The sequence below is a fragment of the Bos indicus genome, chromosome 1, assembly GCF_029378745.1.
Source record: "Bos indicus isolate NIAB-ARS_2022 breed Sahiwal x Tharparkar chromosome 1, NIAB-ARS_B.indTharparkar_mat_pri_1.0, whole genome shotgun sequence".
NCBI lineage: Eukaryota > Metazoa > Chordata > Mammalia > Artiodactyla > Bovidae > Bos > Bos indicus.
This window is the reverse complement of record NC_091760.1, coordinates 125,804,455-125,830,023: the sequence shown is the minus strand read 5'-3', so window position 1 is coordinate 125,830,023 and position 25,569 is coordinate 125,804,455. Positions and strand designations below refer to the sequence as shown.

Sequence of the window (25,569 nt, the reverse complement as noted above, 5' to 3'; positions counted from 1 at the left end):
TTTGGATTCTGAAGTTCCCAGGCTGATAGAACAGGAATGGAGAGTCCTTAAGTGGCATTTTAGTGAAGTATACCATTTAAGTTGTGTAGACACTGTTGTGTAGACACTGCAAGGAGATCCAACTGATCCATCCTAAAGGAAATTAGTCCTGAATAGTCAATGGAAGGACTGATGCTGAAGCTGAAACTCCAAAACTTTGGCTACCTGCTGCTAAGAAATGACTCATTGGAAAAAAACCCTGATTCTTGGAAAGATTGAAGGTGGGAGGAGAAGGGGATGACAGAAGATGAGATGGTTCGATGGTATCACTGACTCTTTGGACATGAGTTTGAGTAAACTCTGGGAGTTGGTGATGGCCAGGGAAGCCTGACGTGCTGCAGTGCAGGGACACAATGAGTCGGACACGACTGAGTGGCTGAACTGACTGACTGACTGAGACACTGTTTTAAATTGTTCATTCATCTGACTATTTATCTGTCACTTATTTGTAGAAGGCTACTCAGGTTCAAGTAGTGGGCTGGGTGCTGAGTGTACAGAGTGAACCCAATAAATAAGCATTTAGCCTCACAAAGCTCCCTGTCTAGAGGAGCATAGAGTCGGGTGAACCAAAAATCATAGTAGAATGAGATGGGTACTAGGAGAGGAGAAGTGTTGGGTATTACAGAAACAGAGGTGAGGGACATCAACCCAGACAACTGGGAAAGGAGTATGTCAAGGCTGTATATTGTCACCATGCTTATTTAACTTATATGCAGAGTACATCATGCAAAATGCCAGGCTGGATGAAGCACAAGCTGGAATCAAGATTTCCAGGAGAAATATCAACAACCTCAGATATGCAGATGACACCATCCTTATGGCAGAAAGCAAAGAGGATCTAAAGAGCCTCTTGATAAAGGTAAAAGAGGAGAGTGAAAGAGCTGGCTTAAAAAATTCAGCACTCAAAAAAATTAAGATCGTGGCATCTGGTCCCATCACTTCATGGCAAATAGATGGGGAAACAATGGAAACAGTGAGAGGCTTTATTTTCTTGGGCTCCAAAATCACTGCAGATGGTGACTGAAGCCATGAAATGACACTTGCTCCTTGGAAGAAAAGCTGTGACAAACCTAGACAGCACATTAAAAAGCAGAGACATCACTTTGCCAACAAAGGTCCATCTAGTCAAAGCTATGATTTTTCTAGTAATCATGTATGGATGTGAGAGTTGGACCATGAAAAAGGCTGAGTATAAAAGAAGTGATGCTTTTGAACTGTGGAATTGGAAAAGACTCGAGTGTCCCTTGGACTGTAAGAAGATCAAACCTGTCAATCCTAAGGGAAATCAATCTTGAATAATCATTGGAAGGACTGATGCTGAAGCTGAAACTCCAATACTTTGGCCACCTGATGCAAAGAGCTGACTCATTTGAAAAGACCCTGATGCTGGGAAAGATTGAAGGCAGGAGGAAAAGGGGACAACAGAGGATGAGGTGGTTGGATGGCATCACCGACTCAATGGACATGAGTTTGAGCAAGCTCTGGGAGATAGTGGTGAAAGACAGGGATGCCCAGCGTGCTATAGTCCATGGGGTTGCAAAGAGTCGGACTTGACAGTGACTGAACAACAGCAGCAAGAGTTTTCCTACAGGAAGTGATGTCTAAGCCAAGATGCAAAGGATAAAACCAATTACTGAGTAAAAGAGTAAAGGTGGTGGGTGTGGAAAGGGGTCAGGGCAGACCAAGAACCTTAGTAAATGGCAGGGGTTGAGGTTCGGGGAGTGGAGGTGGGAAAGATCTCGACATGCTTGAGGAACTGGAGGAAATTCGGTAACTGGGTAAATATTGCTCTGCTGATAAGACTGGCAAATGGAAAAAAAGAAGCAAAACTGGCATCACAGAAGGGTCTAAAGCAAAAGTGAATAAGGTGAGGGGAATGGATTGAAGAGAGAGGTTCAGAACAGAAACCATGCACTGTGATTATGTTCTGGGATGCGCTTCACAGACTTTCACACGCACAGAAATTTCCTGGGGATCTTATCAGAAGGCAGACTTGGAATCAGCATTTCTAAAGAGATCCCAAGTGATGTCATAGCTGCCGGTCCCAGGACCACAGCTTTGGGTTCAAAGGATCAAGAAAGCCTGGAAGTACTCCTTTTACATGGTGGCTGGTAATTGTGTGGGACAGTCTGATGGTTTAATATGGTTCCATTTATTTAGGTGGTCATAGAGAGTCCTATTGGAGAAGGCAATGGCACCCCACTCCAGTACTCTTGCCTGGAAAATCCCATGGATGGAGGAGCCTGGTGGGCTGCAGTCCATGGGGTCTCTAAGAGTCAGACATGACTGAGCGACTTCACTTTCACTTTTCACTTTCATGCATTGGAGAAGGAAATGGCAATCCACTCCAGTATTCTTGCCTGGAGAATCCCAGGGACGGGGGAGCCTGGTGGGCTGCCATCTATGGGGTCACACAGAGTCGGACACAACTGAAGTGACTTAGCAGCAGCAGCAGAGAGTCCTATTACTAGGTACTGCTGAAACAATAACCTAGTCTCTTCACTTTATGTGTTTTTCCTTCCTGTAACTGAATGTCAACAAGGGAATGCCATTTTGGGGTCAAAGTCTCAGACTGGCTCTGACCACAGCCTGATCAGTAGCTCACCAAAAAGACAGAGAAAAATGCTCACCTACACGTGGGCAGAGTTCTTAAGCTGTTCTATAGAACACTGGGGTTCTATACTGAGCACAGTGTTTTCCAAAACTTGAATAGTAATGGCAGTCTTTTCAATAGTAAGGGGGGACGATAAATGCTGATGGGAAATTTTTCTTAATTTAAAGTTTTTCTTCCATGACTTCCCCTTAGTTCTTTAGTGCCAACAGCTATTTGGATGCTAATGAGTGCTGGTGGGCAAGCAAATGAGCAACAAACAACATTAGCAGCAAAGCCGGGCCACACCTGGGGCTGCTGTCTTTATGGTTATGTAAACTCATGGATGAGGTTTTATGTTATATCCATATACTGCGATCACATTTTCCAGGTTAAAACCCTTCTGAGTTCATGGGATAGGACACTTCAGGGTTACAGAGTCTCTTCAAAGTGCAACAGAAATGGATAAATTGGCAAATCATGTCTTCTGACACACTGCTGGGCTCCTTCAACCTGCCCGGGTGACTCTGGGCCTCCCTTCTGTCCAGTTCGGAAGAGCAGCTCTGCACGAGCCTCCACAACCCACTAGTCTACAGTTCCTGGTGGTTACATTGGTTTCAGGAAGGCTGCCAGGGCTCAATTGGGCTTGGTATTTCCCCGCCTTCTAGCAATTCTTGGCTCTTATTTAGTTTTAAATTAAATAAAAATTGCAGCACACGAATTTGAATTAAAACAAGAGGCCTGATCTTTGTAATATGCACCATATCAATAGGAAAGCTAATTTGTGCAAAGCACATCTCCTCCTTTAATTTAAACCACAGAGGCCTGCCTCTTCGGTTTCAAATGAATTGAGTGCTGGGTGGGGCTGCCCACTCTAAGCATTAACTGGGGCTGTGCTGAGCGCCAAAGGGACAGTTTCGGGGAGGGGGGCAGGATGCTGAGCAGTCCTCTTAAGCCCTTTGTGCTGGGTGTCACACGATACAACAGAGCAGAGACGGACTCCTGGCCTTGAATTTAAAGAAGGTCTTAAAATGTCTCAGGGTAAACTTCCCCAACTGACTCTGAGCTGCAACCTAGCTACCAAAAAACCCAGAATTTGCATTATTAAAATCTTCTCAAGACTGAGCAAGCAAGAGACCACACTCCTCCTGACCTTGAGACCATTCCTCATTTTTAGGTTCCAAGGCTGCGCATGTGCGGACTCCGAGTCTATACAAAATAAACCGGGTAGGGGCTGGGCTTCCCAGGTGGCTCAGTGGTACAGGAGACACGAGAGACACGAGTTCAATCCCTGGGTCAGGAAGATCCCCTGGAGGAGGAAATGGCAAGCCATACTGGAGTTTTCCTGGAAAACTCCAGTATTTTTGCCTAGAGAATCCCATGGACAGAGGAGCCTGGTGGGCTACAGCCCATGGGGTCGCAAAGAGTTGGACACGACTGAAGCGACTTAGCAAAGGGCCTGTGCTAGGTGAGAAATTCAGCCTGGGTCCTGACAGTGGCTTTGCTTACTTTAACTGGCTCTAAAAGCCAAAGGTGGAAGATTGAGGGGAGAGGGCAGGGGGTGGTGGAGTGGCAGTACAGTCATCATCCAGGAACAATGTGAGGATTCCCCCAGAACATTGCTGAACCCCCACCATCTACGAAGCTCCAACCCATACTTCAGTGCTCACTGCAGGCCCTGTGTGCTGGCCCTCCCCACCAGGAGGTAAGTAATGAGCCCGGGATCCCCCTGCAAACTCTCATCTTCAGGTGCCTCCAGAATGGAGATAGGAGCTGATTCAGGTTTATGGGGCCTGAGACTTATATATTTGGGACTCTTTTTAAGAAAAATGAGACAGAAATATCTTTAACAGATTTTATATACCATCAGAACACACTGGTAGGGCTCATCCCAGGGTCTTGGAACAGTGACCTGGGGAGCTTCAAACTGAAGTTCCTTTAACTTTACAAGTGAATCCACTTTTACTTCTAAAGCATCACCAGCCCTCTTCCTGCCCAGTGCCAAAAAGTCATGTACAAGAGGAAAGTAAAGATGATGGAGGAAAAGGCTTTGTCACATAGCAGGTATAATTGACTAAGACAGAAATTCTGGCTCTTATTTGATTGGCCTTTGAACCATCTGTGCTGCAAAGGCTTAGTGAACCTTGGCCCAAAGCCAAGTTCTCTCTCTGAAACTGCAAGCCACCTTAAGGGCAGGGTTCTCAGCTTGGTCTCAGTTCATCCAAACACTTACCTAAGGGAGCCTGTAAGGAACTGTCTGTGGAATGAGTAGCTGGGTGATGACAGAGGGGCTGTGTAAATAAATTCACACTCCCTGGGTCAGGGAGATCCCCTGGAGAAAGAAATGGCAACCCACTCCAGTATTCTTGCCTGGAGAATCCCGTGGATGGAGGAGCCTTGTAGACTATGGTCCACGGGGTGGCAAACAGTCGACACGACTGAGCAACTTCACTTTCACCCATTTTAGATAGAGGGTCATTGTCATTTACTTTCTTATAGAGGAAAACAACAGAATGGGAAAGACTAGGGATCTCTTCAAGAAAATCAGAGATACCAAAGGAACATTTCATGCAAAGATGAGCTCGATAAAGGACAGAAATGGTATGGACCTAACAGAAGCAGAAGATATTAAGAAGAGATGGCAAGAATACACAGAAGAACTGTACAAAAAAGATCTTCATGACCAAGATAATCACAATGGTATGATCACTGACCTAGAGCTAGACATCCTGGAATGTGAAGTCAAGTGGGCCTTAGAAAGCATCACTACGAACAAAGCTAGTGGAGGTGATGGAATTCCAGTTGAACTATTCCAAATCCTGAAAGATGATGCTGTGAAAGTGCTGCACTCAATATGCCAGCAAATTTGGAAAACTCAGCAGTGGCCACAGGACTGGGAAAGGTCAGTTTTCATTCCAATCCCAAAGAAAGGCAATGCCAAACAATGCTCAAACTACCACACAATTGCACTCATCTCACACGCTAGTAAAGTAATGCTCAAAATTCTCCAAGCCAGGCTTCAGCAATATGTGAACCATGAACTTCCTGATGTTCAAGCTGGTTTTAGAAAAGGCAGAGGAACCAGAGATCAAATTGCCAACATCTGCTGGATCATGGAAAAAGCAAGAGAGTTCCAGAAAAACATCTATTTCTGCTTTATTGTCTATGCCAAAGCCTTTGACTGTGTGGATCACAATAAATTGTGGAAAATTCTGAAAGAGATGGGAATACCAGACCACCTGATCTGCCTCTTGAGAAATTTGTATGCAGGTCAGGAAGCAACAGTTAGAACTGGACATGGAACAACAGACTGGTTCCAAATAGGAAAAGGAGTTCATCAAGGCTGTATGTTGTCACCCTGTTTATTTAACTTATATACAGAGTACATCATGAGAAATGCTGGACTGGAAGAAACACAAGCTGGAATCAAGATTGCCGGGAGAAATATCAATAACCTCAGATATGCAGATGACACCACCCTTATGGCAGAAAGTGAAGAGGAACTCAAAAGCCTCTTGATGAAAGTGAAAGTGGAGAGTGAAAAAGTTGGCTTAAAGCTCAACATTCAGAAAACGAAGATCATGGCATCCGGTCCCACCACTTCATGGGAAATAGATGGGGAAACAGTGGAAACAGTGTCAGACTTTATTTTTCTGGGCTCCAAAATCACTACAGATGGTGACTGCAGCCATGAAATTAAAAGACACTTACTCCTTGGAAAGAAGGTTATGACCAACCTAGATAGCATATTCAAAAGCAGAGACATTACTTTGCCAACAAAGGTTCGTCTAGTCAAGGCTATGGTTTTTCCTGTGTTCATGTATGGATGTGAGAGTTGGACTGTGAAAAAGGCTGAACACCGAAGAATTGATGCTTTTGAACTGTGGTGTTGGAGAAGACTCTTGAGAGTCCCTTGGACTGCAAGGAGATCCAACCAGTCCATTCTGAAGGAGATCAGCCCTGGGATTTCTTTGGAAGGAATGATGGTAAAGCTGAAACTCCAGTACTTTGGCCACCTCATGCAAAGAGTTGACTCATTGGAAAAGACTCTGATGCTGAGAGGCATTGGGGGCAGGAGGAGAAGGGGATGACAGAGGATGAGATGGCTGGATGGCATCACTGACTCGATGGACGTGAGTCTGAGTGAACTCCGGGAGGGAGCTGGTGATGGACAGGGAGGCCTGGCGTGCTGTGATTCATGGGGTCGCAAAGAGTCAGACATGACTGAGCAACTGACCTGATCTGAAGGACTCTGAAAAATGCTTTGAGCTGTGTAAAGAGAGGCTCCATCTTCATTTCTCAGTGAGGCAAGGACAACTAGGTCCCACCAGAGAGCTTTAAAGTTTCCTTCTCACTGGATGATCAAAACCCCTCTGGACATAATTAAGAACATTAAACTACATTATAATGCAAATATTCTTTAAGGGGGTCAGTCGTTTTTTTCTGATCTCAGCAGCTGTGGTGTCCACATACCCAGAAAAAGATCTGCTTTTTCACTTCCTCCTCTGGCTTACATTACCTTAAGTTTATCTTTTAAATTCTTTATTTCCCAGCAAATACATTGAAAACTTTAGGTCCTGAGTGAGGTGTGGAATATGAGGTATGGAATATCAGGATTCATGCAGAAAATCAAAGCCTAGTCTGGAGCATTCTCTTTTGAAGAAAACTATCGCCCTCCACATGGTGAACTCCCTTGATCCTTCCTACATTCTGATGGGGATCAGTGGGTAAAACATAGAACTGAGCCTATGGCTAGGGGAAGGGTGTCGCTCACATGGGTGGCTTACTGTGAACTGGATGCTGGAGTTTGCCTGTTCTAGAAAGGGCACGGCTTTGATTTAACTTCTGTTCTCATGACCTGGAGGGTAAATCTGAAGTCCTGTCAAGGCAGATGAGAAGGATCGAAATTCAAAGTCCAGAGGCCCAGGTTTAAGTCTCAATTTCATCTCTTAACTAGTTGCCAGGTTGTGAGCAAGATACTCCAAAGTTCTCCATGTGTTTCTTTCCTTCTCTTTTTTAATCCACAGAAAGAGACCAATAATGCCTAGCCTATCTTGCCCTGGAGATGAGTCTCAAAACATACCCACAAAAGGTGTTAGAAAGGTACAGAGTGATTTTAGAGTTGACCATCTATGATTCAATTACATAACCATGTAACCTAGCAATTTCCTCATTTTAAAGCTAAGAAGATAGCTTTATAGCAGAAAAGTCAATGTTCTTAATAATAGGACCTGGCAGATGGATATTCTCCTAATTAAACTATTAACTCCAATCCCATTAATGTGATGGAGTTGTAGTTTTCCTTCTAGAGGATGAAGGTGTTTTAGAACAAAGGCCAGGTAGTAGATGTTTTAGGTTTTGTAAATCATATAGTTTCTACTGCAACATTCAATTTTGCCCTTGTAGCATAAAGATGGGGCTTCCCTGGTGGTGCTAGTGGTAAAGGACCTGCCTGCCAATGCAGGAGACATACAAGATGTGGGTTGGATCTCTGGGTCAGGACGATTCCCTGGAGGAGGGCATGGCAACCCACTCCAGTATTCTTGCCTGGAGAGTCCCATGGACAGAGGAGTCTGGTGGACTACAGACCATGGGGTTGCAGAGTCCAACATGACTGAAGTGACTTTGCACAGCATGCACAGCATAAAGCAGCACAGGCAGTATTATATAAAGAGAGGTAGAGCTATGTTCCAACTTTACTTACAAAATTCATGGGGCTAGATTTGGTTTAAAGGCCCTAGTTCGCTGACTCCCCACCTTAGAATATCACAAAGGTATCACCAAGTTCTGGGCTTCCTCACATCCCCTGGCTGTACATACTATATTGCTGGCCTCAGATTTTAATGCAGCTCCAATTTGACAGCTAAGCAAACACAAAAGATGCCAAATCCAGAAAACCAGCAAGCCACGAGGTTATTTGGGCAGACATTTCACATCCCAAGATAGCTATTTAAACCTTGTACTTTTCTCAAAATCTTCTTTGTAAAATAAAGCATTGTTTAAAATATAATATCCCAGTTTTAAAAATAAACCACAATTCTCCAGAGTGAAGCTACTGATATTTTGATGGCAAAAAAGGAACAGTGCTTCCCAACTCCTAGAAATGCTTTACAAAAATGCACCCCAGTGCCAACTTCTTTATGTGATCCAATCTGCGTTTTGCTGTCCCATTATAAGAGTTAATCATTGTTGTGTATGGTGTTAGAAAATGTTCTAAGTTTCATTCTCTTACAAGTGGTTGACCAGATTTCCCAGCACCACTTGTTAAAGAGATTGTCTTTAATCCATTGTATATTCTTGCCTCCTTTGTCAAAGATAAGGTGTCCATATGTGCGTGGATTTATCTCTGGGCTTTCTATTTTGTTCCACTGATCTATATTTCTGTCTTTGTGCCAGTACCATACTGTCTTGATAACTGTGGCTTTGTAGTAGAGCCTGAAGTCAGGTAGGTTGATTCCTCCAGTTCCATTCTTCTTTCTCAAGATCGCTTTGGCTATTCGAGGTTTTTTGTATTTCCATACAAATTGTGAAATTATTTGTTCTAGCTCTGTGAAGAATACTGTTGGTAGCTTGATAGGGATTGCATTGAATCTATAAATTGCTTTGGGTAGTATACTCATTTTCACTATAGTGATTCTTCCAATCCATGAACATGGTATATTTCTCCATCTATTAGTGTCCTCTTTGATTTCTTTTACCAGTGATTTATAGTTTTCTATGTATAGATCTTTAGTTTCTCTAGGTAGATATATTCCTAAGTATTTTATTCTTTCCGTTGCAATGGTGAATGGAATTGTTTCCTTAATTTCTCTTTCTGTTTTCTCATTATTAGTGTATAGGAATGCAAGGGATTTCTGTGTGTTGATTTTATATCCTGCAACTTTACTATAATCATTGATTAGTTCTAGTAATTTTCTGGTGGAGTCTTTAGGGTTTTCTATGTAGAGGATCATGTCATCTGCAAATAGTGAGGGTTTTACTTCTTCTTTTCCAGTTTGGATTCCTTTTATTTCTTTTTCTGCTCTGATTGCTGTGGCCAAAACTTCCAAAACTATGTTGAATAGTAATGGTGAAAGTGGGCACCCTTGTCTTGTTCCTGACTTTAGAGGAAACACTTTCAATTTTTCACCATTGAGGATAATGTTTGCTGTGGGTTTGTCATATATAGCTTTTATTATGTTGAGGTATGTTCCTTCTATTCCTGCTTTCTGGAGAGTTTTTATCATAAATGGATGTTGAATTTTGTCAAAGGCTTTCTCTGCATCTATTGAGATAATCATATGGTTTTTATTTTTCAATTTGTTAATGTGGTGTATTACATTGATTGATTTGCGGATATTGAAGAATCCTTGCATCCCTGGGATAAAGCCCACTTGGTCATGGTGTATGATCTTTTTAATGTGTTGTTGGATTCTGATTGCTAGAATTTTGTTAAGGATTTTTGCATTTATGTTCATCAGTGATATTGGCCTGTGGTTTGCTCTTTTTGTGGGATCTTTGTCAGGTTTTGGTATTAGGGTGATGGTGGCCTCATAGAATGAGTTTGGAAGTTTACCTTCCTCTGCAATTTTCTGGAACTAGAACACTTTCTAACACCATACACAAAAATAAACTCAAAATGGATTAAAGATCTCAACGTAAGACCAGAAACTATAAAACTCCTAGAGGAGAACATAGGCAAAACACTCTCTGACATACATCACAGCAGGATCCTCTATGACCCACCTCCCAGAATATTGGACATAAAAGCAAAAATAAACAAATGGGACCTAATTAAACTTAAAAGCTTCTGCACATCAAAGGAAACTATTAGCAAGGTGAAAAGGCAGCCTTCAGAATGGGAGAAGATAATAGCAAATGAAGCAACTGACAAACAACTAATCTCAAAAATATACAAGCAACTCCTACAGCTCAACTCCAGAAAAATAAATGACCCAATCAAAAAATGGGCCAAAGAACTAAATAGAAATTTCTCCAAAGAAGACATACAGATGGCTAACAAACACATGAAAAGATGCTCAACATCACTCATTATCAGAGAAATGCAAATCAAATCCACTATGAGGTACCATTTCACACCAGTCAGAATGGCTGCGATCCAAAAGTCTACAAGCAATAAATGCTGGAGAGGGTGTGGAGAAAAGGGAACCCTCTTACACTGTTGGTGGGAATGCAAACTAGTACAGCCACTATGGAGAACAGTGTGGAGATTCCTTAAAAAACTGGAAATAGAACTGCCTTATAACCCAGCAATCCCACTGCTGGGCATACACATTGAGGAAACCAGAAGGGAAAGAGACACATGTACCCCAATGTTCATCGCAGCACTGTTTATAATAGCCAGGACATGGAAGCAACCTAGATGTCCATCAGCAGATGAATGGATAAGAAAGCTGTGGTACATATACACAATGGAGTATTACTCATCCATTAAAAAGAATACATTTGAATCAGTTCTAATGAGGTGGATGAAACTGGAGCCTATTATACAGAGTGAAGTAAGCCAGAAAGAAAAACACCAATACAGTATACTAACACATATATATGGAATTTAGAAAGATGGTAACAATAACCCTGTGTATGAGACAGCAAAAGAGACACAGATGTCTAGAACAGTCTTATGGACTCTGTTGCAGAGGGAGAGGGTGGGGAGATTTGGGAGAATGGCATTGAAACATGTAAAATATCATGTATGAAACGAGTTGCCAGTCCAGGTTCAATGTACGATACTGGATGCTTGGGGCTAGTGCACTGGGACGACCCAGAGGGATGGTATGGGGAGGGAGGAGGGAGGAGGGTTCAGGATGGGAAACACATGTATACCTGTGGCGGATTCATTTTGATATTTGGCAAAACTAATACAATTTGTAAAGTTTAAAAATAAAATAAAATTAAAAAAAAAAAGAGTTAATCATTACCAAAGTTCATCACTGCTTTAAATTAAAGATCACCTATCGGTACAACAGGACAGGGAGGCCTGGCGTGCTGCGATTCATGGGGTCCCAAAGAGTTGGACACGACTGAGTGACTGAAATGAACTGAACTGAACTGATTGGTACAATACACTCTGTATGACTCTCTGTCTCGGGCACGCCACACCGGCATATCTGGAAATATAGGGAAGCACTGTCAGAGGCCTACAGGAGGACATTTTAAAACTCTGGATCTCCATTTGCCTGCACTTGATTAAATGACTCATTGTCAACCTGGAAGCTGCCACCCTTTACTGTGTGGAACAGGCTAGGAGGGAAGTGAAGGTAAAACAAGCCTTTTATTCCTAGTTGCTATTGTTGTTCATTCACTAAGTTGTGTTTGACTCTTTGTAACCCCATGGACCGTAGCCCACCAAGCTCCTCTGTCCATGGGATTTTCCAGGCAAGAATAGTGGAGCGAGTTGCCACTTCCTTTTCTAGATCTTCCTGACCCACGGATTGAACCTGTGTCTCCTGAATTGCAAGCAGATTCTTTACCGCCAAGCCACAGGGGAAGCCCTTATTCCTACTTCTAAAAATGTGGATTTGTTGGGTTTTGAGGTGAAGTTCCACAGACCTTGGCTTAGGAATGATTTCATCCTCAGCCAAGTTACTTAACCTTTTTTGAGATTCTGAACCTCATTTTTTCCATCTAGAAAATGGATTGATATTTGCTTCATAGGATTAATTTGGGCTTCCCTTGTGGTTCAGCTGGTAAAGAATCTGCCTGCAATGCGTAAGACCTGGGTTCAATCCCTGGGTTGGGAAAATGCCCTGCAGAAGGTAAAGGCTACCCACTCTGGTATTCTGGCCTGGAGAATTCCATGGACTGTATAGTCCATGAGGTTGCAAAGAGTTGGACACAACTGAGCGACTGTAACTTTCACTTCACTAGGATTGATTTATAATGAGAAGCAAATAGCAGATATTCAGTAAATGATAGTTTTTCTCACTTTTTCCATATCCTCCTGTATAACCCACATTTTGTTTGCTCTGTTGTGAAGCTTTGTTTTACTCTCATGTACCTATCAGTGAACTGCCTCTGACTGTAATATAAGTGTACAAGTACATAGAAGACATGTAAGGGGAAAAGTCTTCAAATAAGAAAAGGCTGATGGTAGGAAAATTAATTGAACATAAAGAAGCACAGTCCCCAGAGCAGATCAGGGTCAGCAAGTTCATTTTGTTTGTTTTCTTTGGGAAAAAGGGGCCCTCAGGTATGGTTTGAGAGTAGAGATTTCGCTGGTTTCATCCACCTGTGTGTAGGACAGCTCTTGGTATTTGGTGGATTGCTATTAACGCTTTTCTCAACTAATAACTGATCATACTTGGATGTGATTTGCTTCTGTATTAACCATGAAAACTCCCTGGAGCTGTGCATAGGGAAGCAGCAAGGCTTCTAAGGAGAAGGAGCCATAACATTGGACAGAAACGGCACCACTTACACACTATTTATCTGTAGGTCTGCATTTTGTGAAACAATTATGCAAATTCCTCCAACTGAAAATTGATCTGAAATAGGTCAGGAAAGGGCTTCCTTGGTGGCTCAGTTAAGGGATCCGACTGCAATGAGGGGAGCTGGGTTCGATTCTTGGATTGGGAAGATTCCCTGGGGGAGGGCATGGCAACCTACTCCAGTATTCTTCCCTGGAGAATCCCCATGGACGGAGGAGCCTGGTGTGCTGTGGTCCATGTGGTCCCAGAGAGTCAGACACAACTGAGTAACTGAGCACAGGCCAGGGAAAAGTTCAGTGGCTATTCTAGGCTAGATTCTGGCCAGTTTGGGGGCAGATATTGAAACGCGTGGCTATCTTAACCAGATTCTCTTTAATTTCATTTTATTTCTGGAAAGAAATGCCACTGGTGCACAGACTGTATGGATAGCAGCATGAAAGTAGGTACAATGGGGTAAAGAGAAGTTATGCTTCCCCAAAAAGTCTCTAAGTATAATGTACAGTGTACACGGTTTCCCAAGTCCAAGGAAAAAATATGAGAGAAAAGTTGCACGAACACACAACAAAATTCACATACCTGAAAACATCATCATGTGTTGAAAGTTCCAGGGGATCTTGTGTTTCCGGCCTAGATTCAGGAGGAAGGAGAGGGGATATATGTTGCAGGCTCTGGCTACAAAAATTGCTACCTGTGGATAAGCGCAGGGAAACATTGAGGAAAATGTTGCTGTCATAAGTGTGATAGTCCTTGGGCTTTAAATATTATGTCCTTAAGCTTCTCTATATTATGACCCAGAAAATAGGAATAAACATGTAGATACATGTATGTCCAAACTGCTTCCAAAATTCATCTTTCAATGTCAGTTCCTTTCCAGAAATAATAGAGGACTCTCTTCTTTGAACATATACTTGGTTTAAAATTGTTAACCCAATACCATTTCAATCACCGTAAATTTTCTCATCACATTTATGTGGCTGATAACTGACTCTACGCTCAATTCTGCTGCAAAATGTGAGGCAGAGACTGTTCCGAGGCTGTGCCATTATCCTCTCAAGCAGCACTTGAGAAAGGATAAATGTGCTTTGGCTCACGATTATCATCTTACTTTCCATCAGTTTATACTCTCTAAATCTAGCAAGCTTCACTTATTTTTTTTTCTTTTAGTGAATTTAATTTCGAGAGGAATTGCCTGTCTAAATGTATAAAACAACTTCTGCTTTAAGAGGCATTTCACTAAAATCCAAGCTATACAGGTTAAAAAATCTATGAAAATACTGGTGGTAGTCATCTCTCCCCTTTTGACATCTTGGACATCTTCCCTGATTGTCTGTGCTAGTTTGTCCTCAAATGGGAGGAGTTATTTGGGAAAGAGGGAGTGTCCTTCTAAGATTTGGATGGAATTTGAAAATTCACTTCTCCGCTCAGTGAAAAGGGAACAAGAGGCCAGGGCTGGTGCCTAGTTGGACCAGGGCTTCCGGAGAGGAGTTGGCTCTCTTGGCTGTTAGGATCATCTACCTGTGATCCCAGAGGGCATCTGTCCATTTTCCAACTAGGAACAAGGATAACAGCTGCTGACTATCCCTGGGAACATCCACAGTGGCTCAGTATCTTTTCTGATAGACATCCATTCCCTCTGGGAATGCTTAGACCCCAGACCTAGAGCAAGAAAAGCCCCCTGCATTAAAAGTGAGGTCTAGACTTTACCTGTTCTTTTACTTACAGGAAAGAGGCTGTCTTATTAAACTTACATGTGCACAATGCTTAAGATAGTGAAAGCACATCCATCATGGTAATTTGACTTGATCTTTACTCTGTCTATCCTTTTTACAAAGTCTTCACTGGAAAAAAGATTTTACCATCTTTCAGTGAAAGTATTTCTAATATTCTAAGGCCTGGCTGTCTTCTGATACGTTCTAACACAGATTAAACATAAAAAATGGATTGACATAATTTTTATGTAAATGATTCATATTTTAAACATATTTTGAATATTCAAAAAATGTCTTCCTCTTTCAGTTTTTTTCCCTTTATTTTCCTCAGCAATTTCCAAACTTTATATCTTGAACCACAGACATTTAATAAAGGCCCCAATATTTCTTAGGATGCTTTTCTCCTCTAACTCAAATTACTTACATGTTTTGAATTTGAACTTTGCAGTAAATCTGAGGAAAATGAACAGTTTAAAAGAATAATCCCTAAAGTTAAGTAGTTTGTTTTCTTCTCCTTGTGTTCTGTATTTCAAAGGATACAAAGGCGCCAAGTATGAAAAGAGCATTGAAGATATGATTCTGGAACGTGAACAGTGCCAGGCCCATGTAACAGAAGATGACGTTCTCAGCCAAGAAGTTCATAAATTCAAACAACTGGAAACAAAACAGAGAACAAAAGCCATGAATTATGCTTCAGCTTTGAGTCCATTTAATTTCCTGTGCTGTGTTTGGTGACTAGATGGTCCTCCTGTATGGGGAAGGCCATCCCTAGGCTCAGCCTCTGGAGAGGAACAGGGGACCTGCCCATCCTGGCCAGGCCAGCTGACTACCCTGCCTTTCTGCCCAGGGACAGATGCCACATCCATGTCAGCATCTCAGCCTCCTTTCCAACTGCAAGGCTGTCAGTGATATCCCAGGCTGAGATTTACCAACATGATCCTCAGTGGCACAATTCCTACCAAGATGACAGAACAGTCCCTCTTAGCAGAAACCGACACTACGTGATTTGGTTAATGTGCACTGTAGTGAACCATGCAAGAATGTTTTAGCCCCTGCTGTATATCACCCAGAAGGTGCACTTGAGTTCTCAGACCCTGGAAGAACTATATTAAAAAAAAAAAAAAAAAGCTTTAGCTAAATTATTTTCCTCAGGCAGGCAGGAGAGACAAACTTGGAGAACTTAGAAACTTGTGGTAAGGATGAATGTGAACTATATTTCAACATTAGAATGATCAGTATATTTCAAACTTTGGACAATGAGACTCATTAAATTGACTGATGTAGGCATATCCATTAAATGTCTACAATTTCTAGCTGGTAAAAAGAAAATGATTAATCCCAGGGATCAGTTTATTCAGCAAGAACACAATAGATACATCAGATTCAGTCAGAGGGATAGAGTAATAACATGTTATGCTGAGGGATGCTCCCAAGAGTTATTCTTAGACCATTAACTAAACAATTTAAGTTGAACATGAGAAACATTCTCCAACTTCCAGGTTAGAAGTGAAAGGGAAATATGTCCAGGGGCTACAGCAAAGGCAGATTTGGAAGAGACATTAGTTTATGTTCCAGACTTTTCCTTTGGAAGTTTCTGAAACTTCCTTCCCAGACCTACATAAATCACCATGTGAGGTAAACGTCTCTGGAGGCATTTCTCTTGACTTTTTAAGGACTCATTATTTTTTCATGTAATGTGTTTACAGCCCCACAAATAATGCCCAATACCTGTTCACTGACAGTTGACAGAAAGAAAGCAGAATCTTGTCAGACACATTATTTAAAACCAGTAATAGAAAGAATGGATTAAAAAGACACAGCTCTTTCGGTACAGGCTGGTCTTTCTGCAGCGGTAGTGATCATCAATTATCCTGAGCACTCACTTTACATTCTAGGCCAGCCCATCTAAACAAACACTGTAACCCAAATAGCCACAGACAATGTGAAAATATGTGGGAAAATACAGGAGATGGGGGACGCTTTTCTATTTCATTATATCTTTACTTTTTCAAAATGTGAGATTTGGCTGCTGCCTATGTGCCATAACACATCAGGCTGCTATAACAAAATAATATGGACTGGGTGACTTGAACAACAGAAATTCATTTCTCATAGTTCTGGAGGCTGGAAATTCTAAGATCCAAGTGCTGGGCAATTTGGTTCTGATGAAGGCCCTCTTGATGGCTTGCAAACAGCAACCTACTTGCTGTGTCCTCACATGGCAGAGAGAAAGGGAGAACTTCCTTCTACTGTTTCACCTTCTGAAGGTGCTAATCCCATTTATGAGCACTCCACCCTCATGACCTAATTACCTCCCAAAGGCCCACCTCTAAGTGCCATCACATTGAGGATTAGGGCTTAAACAAATGAATTTGTTGGGGGGGAAGACGGGGGAAGATATTCAGTCCAGAGAGACTACTCAGTTTTTGACATTAATAATCACATTGCTGTTGTTATTCAGTTGTTAAGTTGTGTACAACTCTTTGTGATCCCATGAACTGCAGCACACCAGGATTCCCTGTCCTTCACTATCTCCCTGAGCTTGCTCAAACTCATGTCCACTGAGTTAGTGATGCCATCCAACCATCTCATCCTCTGTCACCACCTTCTCCTCCTGCCTTCAATCTTTCCCAGCATCAGGGTCTTTTCCAATGAGTAGGCTCTTTGCATCAGGTGACCAAGGTATTGGAGCTTCAACTTCAGCAACAGTCCTTCCAATGAATATTCAGAGTTGTTTTTTAGGATTGACTGGTTTAATATCTTTCTGTTCAAGGGACTCTCAAGAGTCATCTCTAGCACGACAATTCAAAAGCATCAGTTCTTTGATGCTCAGCCTTCATTATGGTCTTACTCTCACATCCAAACATTACTACTGGAAAAACCATAGCTTTGACTATATGGACCTTTGTTGGCAAAGTGATGTCTCTACTTTTTAATGCACTGTCTAGGTTTGTCATAGCTTTAATAACCACATATCAAGGTTAAATGTATAGGTCCTTCCCTTCTTGGGTCCCCATTCCAAGTGTATTTTACTCTAGAGAGGACATTTGCTGACTAGGATCCATTCAGCCTCTTCTTAGTGGTCGTACCCCATTTTGTCTCTGGGGTCCACTTCTTTACCCATTTTCAGACCAGTGTGTTTGGTTCAGGAATGTGTGTGATGAATTCAGCTGTTATTAGCTGGAGTTAGGACTTCTGAATGTGAGACATAAAAAAAAAAGTAAGTTGAAACAAAAAATATGTTTGTATATGGATGAATCCATCAAGTGTATTAACATACACATGTACAAACAGCTTGTTCACTTTACAGACATTTGACGTTTGTATTAATTTTTTACTGCAAACATATTACTTTCAGAATTAAAAAGAAAGCTGAATTAAACTACAAGAAATAAAAACAAATATTGAAGTAATATATTAATACATATATATGGAATCTAGAAAAAACGGTATTGATGAACTTACTTGCAGGACCAGAATAGACATAGAGAAGAGACTTGTAGACACAGCAGCAGAAGGAGAGGGTGGGACACGTTGAAGGAGAAGTATTGACAGATATACACTGCTGCTGCTGCTGCTAAGTTGCTTCAACCGTGTCCGACTGACTCTGTGAGACCCCAGAGACGGCAGCCCACGAGGCTCCCCCGTCCCTGGGATTCTCCAGGCAAGAACACTGGAGTGGGCTGCCATTTCCTTTTCCAATGCATGAAAGTGAAAAGTGAAAGTGAAGTCACTCAGTCGCGTCCGACTCTTAGCGACCCCATGGATCCCATGGAGCCTACCAGGCTCCTCCGTCCATGGGATTTGCCAGGCAAGAGTACTGGAGTGGGGTGCCATTGCCTTCTCCGAGATATACACTACCATGCGTAAAAGCGACAGCTAGTGGGAAGCCGCTGTGTAACACAGGGTGCTCAGTTCAGTGCTCTGTGATGACCTAGATGGGTACATGGAAGGGGTGGGGGGAGGCTTCAGCAGGAGGGGATTACATATACTTACAGGTGATTCACACTCTTGTATGGAAGAAACTCACACAACACTGTAAAGCTATTGTCCTTCAGTTAAAAATGAAAATTAAAAAAATAGAGTAGAATAAGATATTTCCCAAATATTTTCTTTCTTTAGCCTTGCTTTCACACAATTCTTCATCTTTTTAGTTTTAGGAAATTATCAATCATCCTTATCTGTGTGTGTGCTCAGTCACTCAGTTGTGTCTGATTCTTTTGTGACCGTATTGACTGTAGCCCGCCAGACTCCTCTGTCTGTGGGATTCTTCAGGCAAGAATACTGGAGTGGGTAGTCCTTCCCTTCTCTAGGGGATCTTCCTGACCCAGGAGTTGAACCCGTGTCTCCTGCATTGGCAGGAGGATTCTTTATACTGAGCCATTAGGGCAATCATCATGCAAAATGCTACATAAATCTAACTGTATTTTTATATAGTTTACTTTCATTAGCTCAATGATATTTATAAGCCTCTTTCCATGGCAATAAATTTGAATTTATTAAACAGTTTTTAATGGCAGCACAATCTCTTTGTATCTTCATATCAAATTTTATTTCACTGTGTCCATTATTATCCATTATTAGATATTTGGTTGTTTCAGATTTTCTCCTTATAAACAAAACTGCAATAAGCATCTTTATACAAACCTCTCTCCTCAGCTGAGTGACTATTCCTTAGGTGAAATATCCAGATATGGGCTACTTCTGTCAAAGGACAGACATTAATTTTACTTTTTCAACATACTACCAGTCTGCCTATCAGAAAGATTATACCAATTTTCATCTCTAACAATGGTGTGGAGGCTGTGTTTTCCTCATATTCTTGCCAAAATTAATTTTTATCAATTAAAAAAAAAAACCTTTGACAATTTGATAGACTCATTTTAAATTGTAGCTGGTTGTTAGAATTTTAAAAAAGATACCCTTCAAAGCAAGGCGGTAGCACTGATTAGCACTCCTTTGTCTATTTATATCATGTAACAAAATTCCTCTGAATTTTAACTTCATAATAACTTCCTTCTTGGGGCACTTAATGAAAATGTGTGGGCAAATTCAACTTTGTATTTCACATGCAAAAATCTCCTGAAGACATGTTTCAGAAGGAGAATCTACATTAAGTTCTACTGCAGGGGTCCCCAACCTTTGGGATCTAAAGCCTGTTGATCTAAGGTGGAGCTGATATAATAAAAATAGAGATAAAGTGCATAATAAATGTAATGCTCTTGAATCATCGCAAAACTATCTCCCATCCTCTGGTCCATGGAAAACTTGTCTTCCACAAAACTGGTCCTCTGTGCCGAAAAGACTACTGGCCAAGCTGACAGAAGCAACCAATTTGGTCATTAAACCTTCATTGCCCCAGTCTGGCCCAGAGTAGTCAATTACCGAGGAAATAGATTTATTGGTCAATTTTGAAAAAATAAAGAACAAACTCTACCCCAAAACCAAAAAGAGTAGTAACAATAATAACAACAAATGTCAAAATAGTTGATACAGTATTCAATATGAATAACCTTGAATCTACTTCTTTCCCACTCAGGGTCAGTGAAAAATAATTTGAATTAACATTTTATTTATCTAGTACAGTAAACAACATTCGTTTCATTTCCACTAATTCACAGTTTGTTAGCATTTGGCGGGGACTCAGGTTTAAAATAATATTTGCTTGGGAAAGCTTTTCTTCAGGAAAAAGAAGCAAGTTAATAGTGCAAACAAGACTAGGGGAATATTTAAACTGCATAAGAGGACAATCTATCTTTAAAAGCTCTAAAAATTCATGGTAATCATGCCTATGTTAATTATACAACTTAATATGGTCAGCAAATCATTTTTTTACAGGCTTCTTTGATACTATGTTTTCATTTGGTGTTACTTATTGTAATTACTAGAAAGTAAAAAAAAATCATATCTGTTTTATTTATTTATTTATCTTGAATTGATATTGACTATATTGAAGATTTTACATATGATCATTTTTCAAGTATTACTACAACCTTTTACACAAAGAATCTTCCAGAACTTGAATTCTTTTGGATCAAAAAAATCATACCAACTCTAAACATGAAAGGAAGGGAAGGAAAACCTGGTGCCATGGTGAAGCATTTCTTTTTTATTATATATCTGTTTTATAAAGTATGTTTATTATGAATTCTGATTGATTCTTTCTCCTAATAGTGAAAGAATGAAACTATCATATTACTCTGGTTCATGTGCAGAAATATTACAGCAGTTCACTACACCCAGATTAACTAATTAAATTCACATGGACTCACTCCTCAAAGTGGCCTCTATTTGACTTAGTAAAGTTTGGCCCAACATACTGACCTTCATCTACTTGTCCAAGTAGTGCACTGAAATTCATTTTAATTTGGATGTTAAAGAACATATAAAACTGTAATAAAAGTGAAAGTAAAGTAAGAACTAAATGCATTCTTTTATTTTTTCCATAATTTTGTCCTGGGATTAGCTTTTTTCTTTGTTAATAAAATCTGCCTTTATTTTTAACTGGGAGCCTTCTTTAGAGAATATTTCAGATTTCGTTTTTTATAAGTTATTGGGTATATCTACAACTATTCTGAACAAACCGGGCTGTGTGTGTGTTCAGTTGCTTCAGTCGTGTCCAACTCTTTGTGACCCTATGGACTGTAGCCCACCAGGCTCCTCTGTCCATGGGATTCTCCAGGCAAGAATACCGGAGTGGGTTGCCATACCCTCCTCCAGGGGATCTTCCTGACCTGGGGATTGAACTCACATCTGCCTGTGTCTCCTGCATTGTAAGCAGATTCTGTACCCACTGAGACACATGAGAAGCCAACTAGAGTACCAGTAAACAATTTTTATTACTATATTGGGGGGATTTGCAAACAAACATTATAATATATTCTGTTAGAATTATAAACTTTTGCTCCTGGGATTATAATACTTGCTTGGTCCTAAATCCTGAGGGAATCTGTTCAAGATGAACCCAATAATTCCTATGGGGTCTAGAGGTAAGCATAGGAGATGAATTGTGCTGAAGACCTGTGATCTTTACCACCAGGACAGAAGCTTTCTTGCCAGTCAAGATCATGGTACCCAGAGTAAAGCTTCTCCTTACGAAGCCAAAGCTTTATAAGTACAAGGTTTACAAATAAGTACAAGTGCAATCTTTTGAGGTCCTTTTCTAGATTTAGGACATTGTAATAGTATCAGTGGGCTTCCCTGGTGGCTCAGTGGTAAAGAATTGCCAATGTAGAAGACATGGGTTCGATCCCTGGGTCAGGAAGATCCTCTGGAGAAGGAAAAGGCAACCCCCTCCAGTATTCTTGCCTGGGGAAACCCATGGACAGAAGAGCTGGCAGGTTATAGTCCGTAGGGTTGCAGAAGAGTTGGACATGACATAACAACTAAATAACAACAACAAAATAATATCAGTATTACTATTATACTTCTAAAATAGTAATAATGCCAATGGGACTCACTTTTTAGGATTTGTGCTAGGGAATGTGTTAAAGGCTTTCAAAAAATTTAACAATTCATGTTATTATAACAAGAAAACTCATAAATTGATACTATTATTTCTATTTTACAGTTGGGACAACTGCACTTGACCATATTAATGCATTTGTCCACATAAAACACAATAAAGGGAAGAATTGAGCTGTCCTGAGTTTTATCCACAGTCCACACCCCTTCTGCCAGACTACACTGCCTCTCCACTAGACAAGATCCAGGTTCAGGGACAGCAAGATGTTTGTTAATGACAGTTAATAATAGTATTGGTGAATGCTTGTAAACACATTAGAGTCTACAAAGCAGAGTTTCATACATCTTGTTTGATCATCAGGGCAGTTCTTTGTTGGTTGGGAAGATATCTGTAATTCTGATCATGTGTTTTTTTTAAGTAAAGAAACCTAAAAGGTAAATTTCTTTGTACCCAACTAGTGGAAGTAGTGGCACCCCACTCCAGTACTCTTGCCTGGGAAATCCCATGGACGGAGGAGCCTGGTAGGCTGCAGTCCATGGGATCGCTAAGAGTCAGACACAACTGAGTGACTTCCCTTTCACTTTTCACTTTCATGCATTGGAGAAGGAAATGGCAACCCACTCCGGTGTTCTTGCCTGGAGAATCCCAGGGACGGGGGAGCCTGGTGGGCTTCCGTCTATGGGGTCGCACAGAGTCGGACACGACTGAAGCGACGCAGCAGCAGCAGCAGTGGAAGCAGGGGGTGACTTAAGATGGGGGATACTTTTCTCCCCACAATGTCTATTTACCATCCCCTCCAATCCAATCCTTCTAACCCTTTCCTCCTCTCAAAAAATGAAAGTAAAACCAAAGGTCTTGCCATACCTTTGTAACATCAAGACAGATCTCCTTTCCTATCACCTCTTTTCCCCTTAGAGAAATTTCTGGACTGTGTCTTATATAATGATTGTACAGTTTTATAATATTGCTGTACATATATTGTGTATTTTTATATCTATATCTATCTATGTCCTAAAATAAGACAAACTTCATGCAGTGTCTCTGCCCTATTTGCAGGAGATGGGCTTCAAATCCAAGATCAGATGCTTCAAGGTCAGGGCTCTACTGGTCCTGTAGTAAAGGCCATTCACAGGGCTTGAGTGTTCAGAGAGCTGCATCTTTGTCATTTCTTTGAGAATTTTGGGGTTCCCTATGCACTCCTGGCTGCTATCCAGCCCTTTCCCATCCCCTGTATTTTTCATTGTCTTCCTTTAAACTTAATTTGACTTTTTAAAAACATGAGACTTCCAAAAGCACAGCCTATAAAAACACAGCAAAACACATTTTAAGAAGATGAATAGGCATCATTAAGTAAGTAAAGCTAATATAGGAAAGAAATGTAGTTACAGCTACAAGGAATTGAGCTTCATTAAACTGAATAAATACTGTAGTCAGATTTTCTTGAAATCCTTGAGCTTATAACTTAAAGGGAAGGTTATTTTCTATGAGTCTGCTAAATTACTTCAGCCAGTAAACACTGATAACAGTATTCTTATTTCTCGAGGTTTTCTACTTTTGATTCTCTCTGTTTTGGGAGGCTATTAATGGATAAGTACAGAGTTTTGTAAGGTTGCATTTAAGTTAATGCACCATTAGGTTAAGAATATCTTCTCAAGTCTGCAACTTCAAAGTGCTTATTATCATGATATTGACCAGGAATATCAGTTCCCCACATAAGACTGGTCTTAGATCTATTTCAATGACTGGAAACACACACACACACACACACATACACACATAGCCTAAAATATAGGAACATCAATTTCAAAGCCAGAGTTACTTTGTGATGTATGTAGACCAGACGTCTAGCCAGTGCTTGATTGTTCCAATACTCTTGATTAGGGCTCTCTGGCTTATAATTGAACACGGCTGAAGGCAGAAACCTCACCTCTTATCCAAGGAAGCAAATGGCATTTTTGGATATCTGTAACAGTTAGAGGGGCTTCCCAGGTAGCACTAATGGTAAAGAACCTGCCTGCCAATGCAAGAGACATAAGAGATGCAGATTCAATCCTTGGGTTGGGAAGATCCCCTGGAGGAGGGCATGGTGACCCACTTCAGTATTCTTGCTTGGAGAATCCCATGGATGAGGAGCCTAATGGACTACAGTTCATAGGGTTGCAAAGAGCACTACTGTTGGAAGATCTTTCCTTTCGTTGAATTGAAATTTGGTTCTCTTATCACTTTCAACTGCTTCTCCTACTTCTACTTCTTCAGCTCATAAAAAATAAGAGTCAAGTATTTCATCCTGCTTGCTCTAACAGCAGAAAGAGGATTTCTATCAGAAGAGTTGCAGTTTAGGTAAAATCTTAGAGTTTAGACAGCAACGGCCACTTTTCATTCTACTGTCTTATTTGTCTTGAAAGTAAACATTTTGCTAGAAGCTTGTAGTTGGCACATGGGGCCTCTAGTCTAGAATATCTGCAAGGGCTGGGGGCCTACAGTGACCAGAATTATGTTCAAATAAATGTCCTCCAGAAGGATCTTCTCAGCAAATCTAATAGTATTGTCTTTCAGAGGAAAAAAAGGGAGACATGGCACAGCATAATTAATTTCTCAGTGGCCTTGCCAATAAATAAAGAAAATTAACTAGTTGAACTAATATATTTTCTCTGAAGAAATTAAAACTATGCTTAAAAAAAACTCTTAGTGAAACCAAGAGAAACATTGATATCGTTAGGCATTGATAAAATACACATATTATCAAAAGTTTTAAAGGTTAATATCCATTTCTTCTACTTTCTACATTCAGCTATTCTTAATCTCCTTTCTTATTCATCTTGTGTGTCTTTTTATCTTTATTATTAGCCTATGCTGAATTCTTTCTTGAATGGGAGTATGAAGAATGTATCTTAAAAGGAAGATATCTAATGATTTCATTTCTTTAGGTGGGTCTCTGAGTTGAATACCAGTACCCCAGCCCTTGCCACTGGCATGAGGGACAAGCATCCACAACATGACTGGAACTACACCATTCCATCCTCCATGAGGACCGTGTGGTCCGTCTACATGAAGATTCGTCACTGGCAACAAATTGAATATTGAGCCACAACACTGGGAGCTTTATGCTGTCCCATTTCCTTGATGAAAGTGTTGCAAACGACAATGCCTAGGACTGAGGACACTGTTCAGTGTTGTTTTATGATCAGCTATTTCACAGTGTAATGCATAGAGTATCGGGACAAATGAACACACTAGAGCCAAAGCAATTGAGAAAGGCTTTGCCTCAATTTCGAGAAGTGGAAGCATGGTTTGGAATAATACTTAGTTATATCACTAACTTGAAAAGTTCCAGTTTCT

The 25,569-nt window shown here is 40.9% G+C and overlaps 1 protein-coding gene across 4 annotated transcripts in view; it reads right to left on the bottom strand.

The window, feature by feature from the left end:
* SLC9A9 (solute carrier family 9 member A9) overlaps positions 1-25,569 on the bottom strand; it is a 663,806-nt gene that overhangs the window by 249,675 nt on the left and 388,562 nt on the right. For all 4 annotated transcript variants that reach the window (XR_011561320.1, XM_070770059.1, XM_070770128.1 and 1 more), the window contains 2 exons: positions 15,306-15,419; positions 13,633-13,744 (listed from right to left, as the gene is read on the bottom strand). Coding sequence is in view for 3 of the 4 variants with exons in the window: in XM_070770059.1 (XP_070626160.1) it covers positions 13,633-13,744; positions 15,306-15,419 (226 nt within the window). In the remaining variant the exon portion in view is untranslated. The remainder of the gene's footprint in view (positions 1-13,632; positions 13,745-15,305; positions 15,420-25,569) is intronic.